The sequence below is a fragment of the Heterocephalus glaber genome, unplaced genomic scaffold, assembly GCF_053883595.1.
Source record: "Heterocephalus glaber isolate CG9 unplaced genomic scaffold, H.glaber_assembly_v1.0 deba00001472, whole genome shotgun sequence".
Lineage (NCBI taxonomy): Eukaryota > Metazoa > Chordata > Mammalia > Rodentia > Bathyergidae > Heterocephalus > Heterocephalus glaber.
In genome coordinates this window covers 48640449-48655969 of record NW_028258315.1, presented here as the reverse complement: position 1 = coordinate 48655969, position 15521 = coordinate 48640449, and the positions used below count along the sequence as shown (strand labels likewise).

General features: G+C 42.2%; 1 protein-coding gene across 5 annotated transcripts in view; it reads left to right on the top strand.

Annotated features, from left to right (window-relative positions):
* The window catches only part of Frmd4b (FERM domain containing 4B), a 351908-nt gene that overhangs the window by 152535 nt on the left and 183852 nt on the right, over positions 1-15521 (top strand). For 3 of the 5 annotated variants that reach the window (XM_004854187.4, XM_004854185.4, XM_087182009.1), the window contains exon 1: positions 12356-12871. The exons of the other annotated variants lie outside the window; for them this stretch is intronic. In XM_004854187.4, the coding sequence (XP_004854244.1) occupies positions 12710-12871 (162 nt within the window). In that variant the 5' untranslated portion in view covers positions 12356-12709. Of the gene's footprint in view, positions 1-12355; positions 12872-15521 lie in introns of those variants that run through there. 5 annotated transcript variants of the gene reach the window in all.

Here is a 15521-nt window from a genome sequence, read left to right as displayed (position 1 = left end):
GACCTATTATACATTTAGTCCGTATTTACACTTTCAGTTTCTCACACCAGACAAACTATTCAGTATTTACACATCTGTGTCCTATTTATTTCACTTCAGAGTATTGCCTCAATGTGCATCCACTTAGCTATAAATGTCTCTAATTTCTCATTTTTTATGGCTGAGTAGTACTCCATTTTATAAAAAAAAATCCACATTTTCTTGATCCAGTCTCCAGTTGATGGGCATTTGGGCTGTTTCCAAGTTTTAGCTATTACAAACTGTGCTGCTATGAACATGGGTGACCATATATCACTGTGGTATGATTCTTTTAATTCTTTGGGGAAGATCCCCAGCAGTGGAATATCAGGGTCAAATGGGATTTCCAGTCCTAGTTCTTTGAGGTATCTCCATACTGGTTTCCACAGTGGTTGCACCAGTCTACACTCCCACCAGCAGTGGAGCAGGGTTCCTCTTCCCCACAGCCCCGCCAGCATTTGTTATTGGTTGATTTCATGATAGCAGCCATTCTTTCTGGAGTGAAGTGGAATCTCAGCGTTGTTTTCACTTGCATCTCTCGAATGACCAGTGACGTTGAACATTTTTTCATGTATTTATTTGCTATTTCTATTTCTTTGTCTGAGAAATGTCTGTTCATTTCAGATGCCCATTTTTGGATTGGGTCTTTAAATTTGGGAGGTCTGATTTTTTTAAGTTCTTTATAGATTTGAGATAGTAGACCTTTGTCTGAAGGACTGCTGGTGAAAATTTTTTCCCACATTGTGGGTTCTCTCTTCACACTGCTGGTGGTTTCTCTTGCTATGCAGAAGTTTTTAGTAAGAAGAGATCCCACTTGTTGATTGTGCTAGTTCATGGGCGACTGAGGTTTTTTTCGTAAAGTCTTTTCCTACCCCAATGTCTTGAAGAGTTCTACCTAACCTCTGTTCCAGCTGGTTCAGCATTTCTGTTTTAATATATAGATCTTTAATCCATTTCAATTTTAGTTCAGTGCACAGTGAGAGATATAGGTCTAGTTTTAGTTATTGGCAAGTTGAAACCCGATTTCTCCAGCACCATTTATTAAAGAGATTATCTTTCCTCCAGCAAAGGTGTTTGGCACCTTTGTCAAAGATGAGGTGGCTGAGTGTGTCTGGAGTTGTTTCTGCATCTTCTAATCTGTTCCACTGGTCTTCAGGTCTGTTTCTTTGCCAGTACCATGATGTTTTTATCACAGTAGCTTTGGAGTATAGTTTCAAATTGGGGATTGTGATACCCCCTGCCAGGTCTCTGTTACCTAGAATTGCTTATGCTATTCTGGGTCTCTTCTTGTTCCAAATGAATTTTTGGATTGTTTTCTCAAGGTCCATGAAGTATGCTGCTGGGATTTCACTTGGGATTGAATTGAATCTATATAGCAATTTTGGAAGTACAGCCATTTTCACTATGTTGATCCTTCCTACCCAGGAGCAAGGGATATCTTTCCATTTTCTGATATCCCCTTCAATATCTTTTTTCAAAGTGCTATAGTTTTCAGAGAAGAGGTCTTTGATTTCTTTTGTTAGGTTGATTCCTAGGTATTTCAGTTTTTTGGGTGCTATTGTGAAAGGAATTGTTTGCCATATTTCTCTCTCAGTGAGTCTGTTGTTTCTATAGAGGAAAGCTATTCATTTTTGTGTGTTGACCTTGTATCCAGCTACTTGACTGAATTTGGTTATTAGGTCTAGAAGACTTTTGGTGGAGTTCTTAGGGTCTTCTATATAGAGTATCATGTCATCTGCAAATAATAACAATTTGACTTCTTCATTTCCTATCTTTATTCCTTTTATTTCTTTTTCTTGTCTAATTGCTGTGGCTAATGTTTCCAAAACTATATTGAACAGGAGTGGTGATAGTGGACATCCTTGTCTTGTTCCTGATCTTAGTGTGAAAAATTTCAGTTTCTGACCACTTAGTATGATATAGGCTGTTGGTTTTTCATAGATGGCTTTTATCAGATTGAGGTAGAGACCATCCACTCCAATTTTTTGTAGGGTTTTTATCATAAATGCATGTTGAATTTTGTCAAATGCTTTTTCTGCATCTATTGAGATGATCATATGGATTTTGTCCTTGGGTCTATGATATAGTGTATTACATTGATTGATTTGCATATGTTGAACCATCCTTGCATCCCTGGAATGAATCCCACTTGGTCAGGGTGTATGATCTTCTTGATGATCTTCTGCATTCTGTTTGCCAGTATCTTATTAAGGATTTTTGCATCTATGTTCATTAGTGAGATTGGCCTATAGTTCTCTTCTTTGATTGGGTCTTTCTCTGCTTTGGGGATCAAGGTGATGCTTGCTTCCAGAAATGGTTTTGGGAGTATTGCTTCCCTTTCAATTTTGTTGAAGAGTTTAAACAGTAGTGGCAGTAATTCCTCTCTAAATGTCTTGTAGAATTCAGCAGTGAAGCCATCAGGACCCGGGCTTTTCTTGGTTGGTAAGTTTTTAACTACATTTTCAATTTCATTGATTGATATTGGGTCATTTAGAATTTTTAGGTGTTCTTCATTCAACTTTGATAATTCATATGTATCTAGGAATCTGTCTATTTCTTCTGTGTTTTCCATCTTCTTGGCATATAGGTTCTCGAAGTAGGTATTGCTGATCCTGTGGATTTCTACTGGGTCCGTTGTAATTTCATCCTTTTCATTCCTAATTGCATGGATTCGGTCCTTTTCTTTCCTTTTTCTGATAAGGTTGGCAAAGGGTTTGTCAATATTGTTTATTCTTTTGAAGAACTAACTCTTGGCTTCATTGATTTTTTGTATTGTTTTCTTAGTCTCCATTGAATTGATTTCTGCTCTATCCTTTATAATTTCCTCCCTTGTATGAGCTTTGGGTTTGTCCTGCTCTTCTCTTTCTAGAAGCTTGAGGTTCAGCTTCAGGTTGTTTAATTGGGCTTGCTCTGTTTTCCTAATATGAGTATTCACTGCTATGAATTTCCCTCGAAGACTGCTTTCATTGTGTCCCATAGATTCCGATATGTTGTATTGTCATTATCATTTATTTGAAGAAACTGTCTGATTTCTTCTTTAATTTTGTCTGTGACCCATTGGTTATTCAGAAGTGTGTTGTTCAATTTCCATGTGTTTATGAAGTTTTTGCAGTTTCTTTTGCTATTGATCTCCAATTTCATCACACTATGGTCTGATAATATACAGGGGATAACTTTGATTCCTTTGCACTTACTTAATCATGTTTTATGAGTGAGTATGTGGTCTATTTTGGAGACTGACCTGTGTGCAGCTGAAAAGAATGTGTATTCTGATTTTGTGGGGTGAAACACTCTGTAAACATCTGTTAAGTTCATTTGTTCAAGAGTTTGATTGAGTTTTAGTATTTCATTGCTTGCTTTTTGTCTAGTTGATCTATCTATTTGTGACAGTGGGGTGTTGAGGTCCCCCACTACAATTGTATTAGTGCATATATGACTTTTCATGTCTGTTAGTATTTGTTTTATATAGTTGGGTGCACTAGTGTTTGGTGCATAGATATTTATGATTGTCATCTCTTCCTCTTGGATTGTTCCCTTTACAAGGATATAGTGTCCTTCTTTGTCTCTCTTAATCAGTGTTGGTTTGAAATCCACTTGGTCTGCAAAGAGGATAGCTACTCCTCCTTTTTGGGGGGTTCCTGTTGCATGGAATATTGTTTTCCACCCTTTAACTTTCAGTCTATGAGTTTCCTTTTGAATTAAGTGTGTTTCCTGTATGCAGCATATTGTTGGATCTTGCTTCTTGACCCATTCTGCCAGTATTTCTTTTGACTGGTGAGTTGAGACCATTAACATTGATGGTTATAACTGATATGTATTGAGTTATCATTGTCATGACTTTTTCTTTTTGTTGGATTCTCCCCCTTTGCATTTAATTTGTCATGCCCAATGGATTCATTCTGGTGTGTTTCCTGGGGTTGTGATCTTCATTGTCTTTTCCTAGGGTATTGTCTAAAATTTTTTGGAGTGCTGGTTTGGTATTCCTGAAGTTCCTAAGGTGCTTTTTGTCATGAAAGTATCTTATTTCTCCATCAATTTTGAAAGACAGTTTTGCAGAGTACATCAATCTGGGTTGGAGGTTGTTTTCCTTTAGGGCTTGAAACACATCACACCAAGCTCTTCTTGCACTGAGAAGTCTGCTGTGATTCTGATGGGCTTTCCATTGTATGTGATTTGTTTCTTTTCTCTAACTACTTGTAGAATTTTATTCTTTTGTTCGATTTCTGGAATCTTAACAATTATATGCCTATGTGTAGATTTTTTTTTGATCAAGGTTAGTTGGAGTCCTATATGCCTCACTTATCTGTATGTCAAGTTCTTTTCCCCTGCTTGGGGAGTTTTCTGCCATCACTTCTGTGAACAGTTTTTTTATGTCACCTGCACTCTCTCCTGTTTCTTCATTGACTACAATCAGTCTTATGTTATTTTTCTTTGCATCATCTAGGAGCTGCTGGATTCATTTCTTGTGGTCTCTTACAATTTTAAAGAATTTTTTCTTTTCCTGGTCACTAATTGCAATCTTATCTTCTGTATCTGAAATTCTGTCTTCACATTGGCTCATTCTGCTGCACAGACTTTCAATTGAGTTTTTAATCTCCTGGAAATCTGATTGCATCTGTTTTATGGATTCAGTTTGTTTCCTATGTTGGCATTCCATCATGTTCCTCAGCTCCTCTATTTTTTTTATCTGTGTCCTCTCTACATTTATTAATCATGTCTTGCACTAGGGCAAAATCTTTGCTGTTATCTGAGAAATTATTTCTGATTTCATTTTTTCCAGATCCTCTTTCATTGCTAGTTCAGGGAACCTAGGTGGTTGAGTATTAGATTGTTCCATCTTGTTTCCCTTTGCGGTTGCTGTAGGTGATCTGGAAGTCGGTTCTCAGGCTTGTTTACCTGTCTTCTCATTTTGACGGGGATTTGGGGGGTGGTGTGTTCCTGGTGGCTCACCTCCTCTGTGCTGGGAGCCACAGCACACCCACCCGGAAGCCTCCTCTATGCTGAGAGCTGTGGCACGCCTACCCAGAATCCTCCTCCTAGCTGGGAGCCATGGCTCGCCGACCTGTAAGTCTCCTCTGTGCTCCAGACTTCTTTTTACTTCTATGGATTGTACACCTAGGAATGGAATTTCTTGGTCATATGGAACTTTTTGAGGAATCTGGTTCTTTTCCACAGAGACTGCACTACTTGATATTCCCACCAGCAATGGAGGAAAGTTCAAATTTATCCATATCTTTGCCAACATTTGTTATTATCCATCATTTTTTAATTATAACCATCCTAGTGAATAACATATCATTGTAGTTTTGATTTACATTTACTCAATAACTGATGACAATGATTCTATTTTCTTGGCCTGACAAATCTTGTACTGTTTCATCTCTTCAAAAAGGGAATCTTTTCCAAAACTCTTGCTTCACTTTGTACCTTCTTGTCAGAGTGGAGCTAGATCTACAATTATTCAACCCAGCAGCAGAGAAAATGGGCACCCACAAAAATCAGATTCTCTGGAAAAGGGAAAAGTGGCTAATGGATGGGCAACCACCATTATCTGCCAAAACACAGAAACATGTAAGAAATAACCCTAAATTATCTGTACACCCAGTAGTCAGAGATGATAATGGCAACTTTTTAGGATGAGGAAACCTACCTTAAATTTCTATGATGCTACCTCCTTCATGACTGAAATCCATCTTCTTTCTCTGTTATTGATCAGGAGAAGATCATGCAAGTCTTTCCTCTCAGAGACCACCCACCACTCCCTGAAGTCCTGGTCTGAAGGATTCGCTGCTGTTTTTTAATTTCCAAAGTCCTTGAAGCCAGTGGCATACTGCCTTGGGCTGCTTTTCCTTCTTGTAGACAATCCGTTTAATAGTTAAGAACAGTATGTCACTATCTTCAACTCTGAAGTTAATTTTAGGATAGCAAGATATGAGAAATATTTTTCTGTCCCTTTTTTTTAGACACTGACTTTGCTTTTCCCTTTTTCTTACTACTATGGGCCAGATACTTGAAATTCCTATCAATAATCTTACCAAATTATTCTGTTTTTAATAATAATGAGGAAATGCCCTATTTTTATAACCTATTGCCCAAACTTGTCTGATGGCCTGGATGTACCTGGCCTTGAGTGAATTTTCTGTTTCTCATTTTCTTGTGGTTATCCTGTCCCTAGGTAGTGTGATTGGTCTTCAAAGGGTCAAGATTTTCCATGTACGTATTTCTTTTTCTTCTACCATTTATTGTACAGGAATGAAGGATCATTGGGTTTTGAGTAATGGCTCTCTTGTCTTGAATAAAAATATTCTGTCGAGTTTTACCATAGGTATTCTTTTTCTTTTCATCACTATTTTTCTCTTACTTAAATTGGATAAACCCCCAAGGGTTGACTTTGTGTTACACTTAGTGCCTAGAATAAAATACATCTTAGAGCCATGAATAGCTATGTTATGGACTGAATGTTTATGTTTTCCCAAAATTTATACTTGAAGTCCTAATCCCCAGAATGATGGTATAAGGAAATGGGGCCTTGGGAGGCAGTTAGATTTGAAGTCATAAGGATTGGACCCTCACGGTAGAACTAGTGCCCTTGTAGGGAATGAAGAGACCAGAGCTCTCTCTGCCGTGTGAGGGCACAGCTACCTGCAGGTCAGGAATAGGGCCATTGACAGAAACCGGATTGGCAGCACCTTCATCTTGGACTCCCAAGCCTCCAGAACTGTGAGAAATCAATTTTTATTGTTTAAGCCATGAAGTCTGTGAGACTTGTGTTATAGCAGCTGGAACTGAGTAAGACAATATCTCATAAATTTTAGCATGAGGCCAAAGTAAATCATAACTTCTAAACACAAAAGAAATTTGTTCTTTTCTCTCTCAAAGTAGGACTGAAAACTTAGCAGCTAAATCATGTAAAAAGGCCTTCATAAATTCTTTCAGTTTCCTTGTCCATGAAACAGGACCAAAATAACTTTCTGCACTTGACCTTGGGAAAATACTGTGAAAATCAACTGATGATATAAATGAAGCTGCCTTTATTTATTTAGGAAAAAAGGGTGCAATATAGACCAATAAATTACAATTTTATTTTTGTCTTTGTTGATGTGCATATAAATTAGGTGTAAATACAAGGTGACAAATTATGGTGGGGGGAGGTCAGTCACAAGATCGATCGTGTTTCTTCTTTAAAGAAGGTCAGCCCATCCCTACTTATCTATAGAGGCTTCCATGGAACCACAATCACCTTCAAGAGCTTTTACATCTACACTGAGGACTTCAAAGAGTTGACCAATACCTGCTCAGTGGATTAACAAGTAAAAATGAGCATAAGGCAAAGCCTAACACCACACTGCTCCCCAGCCCTTTTTTGTAGTTGTTCATGTGAAAAAAGGTAGCAAGGAGAATTTAATTTGGTAAAGTAACAGATGATGTTTTTGGAAAAATGAGACGGTTTTGCTACATTTTCTTTTCTGTTCCTTAAGAGTGAATAAGTTTGCCAAAGATCAGAAGCTGAATAGATGCCTTAGTGCTGGATATGATTTCCTTGGTAGTAGTTTTACTCCTTTGTGATGCCAAAAACCTGTTCACAGTCATGAAGGCAGCAGGGAGGGGGAGCCACCTCAGGAACCCACTAAGTCCCCAGGCTTCTTTCCCTCTCCTGCATGAGGCCAAGATTGGCAGGCGCTCTGCAGGGAAGAGGAGAGGAGGCGGGAGATGGGAAATGAGCAAGACCACCTAGCCCCTAGCTCCAGGGGGACTGATATGGCATTTATGGTCCCCCAAGCCCTCCTGTCTCCTCCTTAGTAGGGGTTGAGTGGGAGAGGACACAGCCCATGCATGCAGAGCCACTGATGCCCAGCTACAGAGGAGTGTCACCTTCACCCACTAAGCTCCTAAGCTCTTAACTCTACTTGGCCAGTTGAACCTCATGGTTGAAGCAGGTGGACTTTCTCAGCCTTGTCATGTTGACATGCCCCTGGCCCACCTAGAGCCCTTTCTTTGCACCCCTAGAACTCTGCACCTGCCCCCTGCCAGGGTTCCCTGGTCTCCCACCACTCAGGCACCTTTTTCTGCCCTTTACCCTTCATTTCCACAAGTGTAGGGTCCTTCTTGCCACTGGACCTTAATCCTCATATGCCTTGACTGCTCTCATGTCCCCATCGCTAGCTTTTCCCTACTCAGCCTTCAGGTCTCAGCCTAATTGTCATGCTCTGACCCCTGAACCCATGCTACATTCCAGGTCCCTGTTACAACCCTCTGTGGCAGTGCCTTCATGTTGTTTGTTTAAATGTCTGACACCCCCTCCCTGTTCCTCTGAGACCCCCTCTGTTAGCAGTCATCTCCATTTTGTCACAATATGTTCCAAGTACTTAAGTCCATGCCTGATGCATAATGCAAATACGGCAATGCATACTCTTCTTTTTGGGGTACTGGGGATCGATCCCAGGGCCTTGCACATGCTAGGCAAGTGTTCGACCACTGAGCCACACATCACCCCCTCAACACATAATTTTTAATGAATAAGAGTATATATTTTGGGAATAGAAAAACTACTTTCTATATTCACCGCTGAGATAAATATTCATTGTTCAGTTCAATAAATGTTCACTGATTGCCTGTCATGTGCCAGCCCTTGGGAAACAGATATGAATAAGACCCTTCCCTAGCTTTCACCAGTGGCCTCTGCCTAGCAGCATTCAGATATCTGGAGAGGGGCTCTTTGTTGCTGCTGTCATGATGATCAGGGGCATGACTGGCATTTAGGTCACTAAACCCCTCCCAAGGCATGTGATACTTCTCACCAGGAGGAGCCACCCCAGCCAGTCCCATCTCCCCATCACATTATGAGTCCCTCACAGTACGTACAGTGTGGGAGAGAAAAACCAGGGGGAAGTATCAGTGCCTGGTTGCATGTGCAGTGAGAGACCTGTAGCCATGCGTGGCCCAGCAAAGGTGATAGCTTTCCAGATTGGGGGCTGTGTCTGGGGATTTTTTTTTTTTTTTAGACATGCCAAAGAAAGGCTTTTTAGGTGAGGAGAGGGATTTCCACAGACATCAGGTAGACTGTTTCTGATGGGCAGAGGGAACTATGGGAAACTGCAAGGTTCTCACCTCCCTGTCTCTCTCAGACAGGGATTGGCAATTTGTGCTGTCTTCCTGGCATTTTACTCTCTCTTTCCAGCTGATTGCTTAAAGAAGAACCTGTGGGAGCCTTGGGGATCATGGTAATGTCTCTTTGATGTTCACAGCTGAACTCCCAGGTATATGAGTAACGCTGTCACCTGAAACATCTCCCTAGACCTCAGGAGAGAGCTGCAGGAAATTACAGTGTATTGCAGGGAACACAGAAGCTGGAGAAGGAGACTCCTTCAAAAAAAAAAAAAGCAAGACAGTTTTAAAACTTGCTTGATTTAGCTTTCTTTCCATGGAAGACTTTAGCTTACCTTCAAGGTGTGTGTCTGCAATCGAGGGGTCCCTTTGGCTGGTCCAGGCCTGATGGACTTGGATCACTCTTTTATCTACTGCTACACATCTGAGTTCTCTGCCATCCACTCTCAGTCCCTGGAGTGGAGGAATTTACTTCCTTCCCCCCAAAACCTTCCTTTTCCTCAAACTTCAAACTGGCTTCCACAGGAGAAGAGAGTCATTCGGATAAAGAAACAACATCAGCGTATATGTTAGGGGAAGAGGTTTCTTCTGTCTGGTAGCCAGCTTTGAGCACACTCAACTTCCTGGAGTCCACTGTCAGGGTTGGTGCTGGTGGGAAAGATCAAGCTGCAAAAAGCTTTGGGGGACTTAAAGAAGAGCAACAGAGCTGCCCCCAAAACAAGTCACTACCAACCTTCACCCCCGGCAAACAGAAAGAGAGAGAAAAACAAACCTAAATAATCAGTTGAATTAAAACTACTTTATTTATACTGTTTCATCTGAGTAAAAAAATTGAAACAATTCCTGATTTTGGTGGAGACGGTGGTTGGTTTTCCTTGGCTGCTTACCTTTGTCAGCCACCATACTAAATATTTCAATTGTACCTAATCCTCCCCAGACCCTAAGTAGCAGATTCTGATGTCATCCCCATTTTACATGTGAAGATGTTGAAATGTATTCAGGATCCCAAGGATCCTGAGGAGAAGGGATTTGAAACCTGGTGTGTCAGCCAGGTCGGGTGGTGCTCACCTATAATCCCAGTGAAGGAGGCTGGGCCAGGAGGATTACAAATTTGAGCTCAGAGTGGGCAATTTAGCAAGACCTCATCTCAAAAAGGGCTCAGGACCTAGCTGAGTGCCTAAGCCTTGGGTCAATTCCCAGTGCCAAAAACAAAAAAGAAAAAAAAATAGATGTGTCTGCCTTAGGAGAGTTAGTTCCTGTACATGATGCTCTACCTTCATGGCTCCCCGATTTCAGCATGAGTTCAGCATCCACTCCCCCAAAGGCTGGGTAGAACTCAAACCATTGGTCTTAGCCCCATAGTTCCTTTTTCTGGAGTGCACTGAAAACTTCTATCTCTAGGCAGTTCCCCAGATGATGTTTGCCTGCTGGTCCAGTAACTACATCTGCGAACCCTTACACCATGACCTATTTTCTGAAAAACGGGACAAGCACTGACTTTGGAAACCTTGAGAGAAAATTATCAAGTTGAAATTGACCACTGAGACCAGACCTATGAAAAGATAGCTACCTACCAAGGTGTTTCTATGTACACCTTGTCTCAGAGGATGGTGTCATGAGACACAAGTAATTGACCTGTGGAGGTGTTATTCTGGTATTCCCTTGGCTGCCTGACATTTCCGAGAACACAGTCAAACTTCATCATTAGAAAAGGTGATGTACCATCGCCATTGGCTCTTACTATACTAGTAGGCCATGTTTAAAAGTCATTTGTTTTAGATCACCATGATGACATTTCTTTTTCAAACTATACTTAGTTCATTTTCTTTATTTAGTAAAATTTTGTGTATTCAGATTCTGTGTAAACACTGTAACCATTGTGTTGGAAAATACTGTCAGAATGCTAATGCGCACAGAGAATAGATTTGCTGCAAAGAAAGATTGGCAAATCTTGGGTGAGGTGTTGGGTCTTAATAACTAATCCAACAAAAACTCTTAGGCAATTTTTTTATTTGTAAAAGAAACATCCCTTAAGATTTCTGATTCACTTGGAAAACAACAGACACTTTGAGAACAGATATTGTGTTCTTCCTCTCTTGAGTGATTGAATTTCACCTGAATTAATATTCTAAAGGCATATTTGAAACCTGAAATAAAGCTGATTTACTGGTTGATTATCTGTTCAGAATCCTCCTGGGCTAGTTGGGGAGAGAGGCATTGGCACCTTAACTTTCTGCCACATAATAGCAAAGATAACAAACCCAAGTGTGAAACCACCCATAAAATCCAGACCACTGCCTTGTAGATGGATTCAGGAAAAAACTCCACCTCAAAATTTGCTGCAGGGTTTTTGCTATGTGAAGTGTTCTAGGATTATATGGGACTGGATTTTACAAATGTTTGAAAGGAAGCTAGAGACTGGGGGCATGTGGGATCCTTCTGGGTCCCTTTTCCAAATGCCTTAGACAATTTCAATTCCTGAGAGAGAACCTTAAAAAGGGATTTCTATGTGTTTGGTTGGTTGGTTGGTGTTAGTTTTGAGAGGAGAAAAGTCTCTCGATGCAGGTTTGGGATGGCAGCTAAGGCTAGACATGTCAGGAGGCTGAATTTTCTAGAAACAAACCAAGGATCCTCACATGGGCTTCTGTTTTTCAGCAAATAATAGAAAACTGTTTGCTAGGTATCAAAAACTCCTTGTTTTCCTCCTCCACTGACAGCTGCACTGGAGTCAGCAGCATGGAAGTGTGCGGGAAAGGCTCTCTCCCGTTGGCAACAGCAGCAGGTTGTCATGTTCGGGGAGACCCTAGAGTCAGGAGCAAAGGCGGTTCTGGAGGCACACGTACTGGTCCTTTGAAGCTTGTCTCTCCATCTCCTGGCTCCAGCAGAACCAAGGAAACATTCAGGGCTGTCCCTTAGGAGCGTGGTCCAAAGGGATGCTCTGGTGGATTTTTGTTTTTCCTTCTGCATGTGTGACTTCCTCAGAGGGGTTTTTAAGTGTAGACAGAGCAAGATGCCAAGAAAGCAAAGACCTTGTTGGGGAGAGTAAGGCGCTCCCCAAGCAGTTAAAGAGACTGCTTAGGGCGTGTGTGTGTGTGTGTGTGTGTGTGTGTGTGTGTGTGTGTACACGCGCGCGAGCGCGCTCATATGCGTGTGCGCGCGCACAGGACGTGCAAGCCAAGTAAGCTGAAATGCAGCTCCCTTCTTTGCCAGCAAAGAGTTGCGCGGCTTCCCTTCCCGCCCCGCGCCCTCGGGGAACGCCAGGGGGAGTCCTCCCTGGCCAGGGCTTCCCGCGCCCCGGGGGCGCCCAGGGCTCGCCTGGCGGAGCTTAGCGCGGCTCGCTCGGCTGGCGGGCGGGGTGGACACTGGGCTTCTGTGTGCCAGCCGCAGCCGTGGGCTGGCGGGCGCCCAATCCTGGGGCATGTCGCCTGCGCCTGGCCAGGACGCACGCTGAGAGCCGAGTTTGGTGGCAGGCTTGGCCCCGTGCTGTCCCAGCAGAAGCCGGCGCCGGGAGCCACGGACGGGCCGCAGTGTCAGGGCTGCAGCTGCGGAAGCCTGGGACGCCCGGGCTCGGCGGGCAGGAGACGGCATGGCCTCGGTGTTCACTTGCGGGGTGGAGGACCTGCTGTTCAGCGGCAGCCGCTTCGTGTGGAACCTGACCGTGTCCACGCTGCGGAGATGGTACACGGAGAGGGTACGGGCGTGCCACCAGGTGCTGCGGACGTGGTGCGGGCTGCGGGACGTGTACCAGGTGAGCCGTGAGCCGGGCGCTCGGAAGCCGGCTCCACCTGTATGATTTCATAGTCCCTCTCTCTCCCTAAGCCTTTCTTTTGAAACTCCTAACAGATTGCTTGGTCCTTGAGTCCAGTGCTCACCAGCTCTAGGTAACTGCTGCCTGACAAGCCTGTGAATTTTTGCAGTCGGGCGTGGGGGGCACTTGGGAGTGACTCTCAGCTTTTGCAGGCAGGCGTCTGTCAGAGTGCCACCACGGTGTACTGTCTGGCGTTTTGCAGCAGAGGGTCTGCAGGAAGTGCAGATTGACATTCAGATGATTCCTTCTTTTTAATTTCATTGGGATGGGGGTGGCCGTTTCAGAAGCAGCTTTTCACCTTCAATTATTGTCAGAGGGGCGCCTTAGTGGATTTGCTTTTCTTGCTTTTGATTTTATTTCAGTCTTTCCATCAGGCAGCCCCAACTTGCAAGATAGAGCCAGGAAAAGCTGATTCTGTGCCTCCTGGTTTTTGGAAGGAAGGACAGTGAATTGTGAACACTTTGTGAGGAGGCTGACAGGCAGAAGAAAGGAAGAATGGCCTGGCTGAGCAATGGAATGCTCAGTTACTCCCTGTCACACAACACAGCCTCTTTATTTCTTCACTGTGTCCCATCCTGTAGGCACATAATGCAGCAACTTTGTTCAACTAGGAGACAGTTCATCCTCTCTGGGACTGCAGCTTCCCTGGGAATTTTTTAAACACTGGTTTATAGAATTAAAAGTCCTGCATGTTGATTAACATCTTTGAGGTTTAAAAAAACTGCATTGTTAAATTAGTAAGATTATACCTGGGTTTGTGGGAACATAGGGTCACATTTTCATGCGATGTGGAACAGCATTGTAATGCTTGGATCTCCTTCCCTCCCAACCCCATTCCTAATGTGGCTGGATTTATACATCATTATTGTATGTGATCAAACGCTCGGTTTTGACAAGTCTCAGTCTTCCAGAAATCAGCAAGGTGAAAATGTGCATCCACCTAAGGTTAAACCACAGATGCCTAAAGATTCAGTGACCCCTTGTCACCCTTGTTAAACTGTGAGGGACATTTAACTTGTGCTTCCTGGGCTCCTGCTTTGTATAACATGCCTGTGCTGTCAGGCATTTTGAAACGGAATCCAAAAGCCAGGCTGAGAACCAGAGCAGCACGTGGGGCTTGAGAGTATTAGGGAACTGTGGATAGATCCCATCTGGTCACAAGAGAGCTCTTCCGGCCTTTTGGAGCCAGAGGTGTGTCTGTCTTTCAGCATTTTTCTCTCTTGGGAAATCCCTGTTCAGTTTTGGTTTACATCATAAGGGCCCCTTGTGTGGCTTTGCTTTTTCTTATTAACATTTGGGAAACTTTCAAAAAGAGAACACAAATACTGTAGCCAGTCAAACAGGCTCTGAGTCCCACTCCCCAAGGATTCAAGGGATTTATGGATTATCTCCAATGCCGCTACTGGCCAATTCAAATATGAAGGTTCCAGAAACCCAAGACCCTCTGAGTTCTTTATAAGGCTGATCAATAATTATTTTTAAGTACAGTTGCAATTTGAAAGTGTTACTAAATATGCTATTAAAATATATTTATTCTCTTATGTGAAGTGGATGGGGACTGAGCCAGTATCCTCTCATCATGATCAGAAAACACATCTAAATAATGATGGCTTTTATGAGTATTGAGTCATGCATAGGGGAAAATGATCTCTAAGTTTAAAGTTTCCTATGTCTGTGAAGAAATAAGATTTTTAAAAACAATATCTTCTGCTTTAGGAGAGCCATACTATTCCTAATTGTGCACCATACTCATTTACAAAGAAAGATAATTTTTAAATGCTTTTCAAATATTGAGCAAAAAGCAGTGACTTAAATTGTATAGAATGGAAAGATAGTTTTTTAAAAAGTGCCTTATACTTTAAGACCAAGTTAAATAGACAGGTGAGTGAATCCAGCCTTTGCTGTGTATGCCCGTCAATCTTACTAAGCTTCAGTTTCATCATTTGAAAAGTAGGGAATGGAATACTTCTCACAGAGACTGAGAAGTGAAGTAATTGACGTGTTATATATTTAGCACACTCCCTGGAGCTTAGGAAGCCTTCGACTCATGTTACCTGTTCTATTAACTAGGATTTTTTTTTAATTATAATAGGAACCCATCTCAAACTTACCTACATTCTACAGTAGAATGAACTTCAGGGACGGTTTGATCAGTGCACTATTCTTATTCTCCATAATTCTTTTGGCCCTGTTTCATTCATCTGTTAGCATTATCCTCAGCTGATTTCTTCCCTCGTGGTAACAGATAACCACAGAAGTTCTAGGCCTTGGATCCACATATCAGTGGATCCAGAAAGAAAGAGAGTTTCTTATATTCACCAAAAAGCATCAATTTGCAACCTGGGAGTCCTGTGTAGGGTCTGTGCCCACCCCAGTACTGAACACTGACTGGAAAAAGGCATAGGATAATTGAGGCATTCTGGGTGGAAATGATAGGGTCCATAAGGAGCAAAACTTGTTTGGGGAGGAGGGGTAGCAAAAAAACTTCCTCCTTCTAAGCACAGATATACATACAATGCAGAAACACATCTAAAGTGTGTCTATGGCATTACAATTTGGTAGAGGCATGACTAGCAAACAAACAAACTTC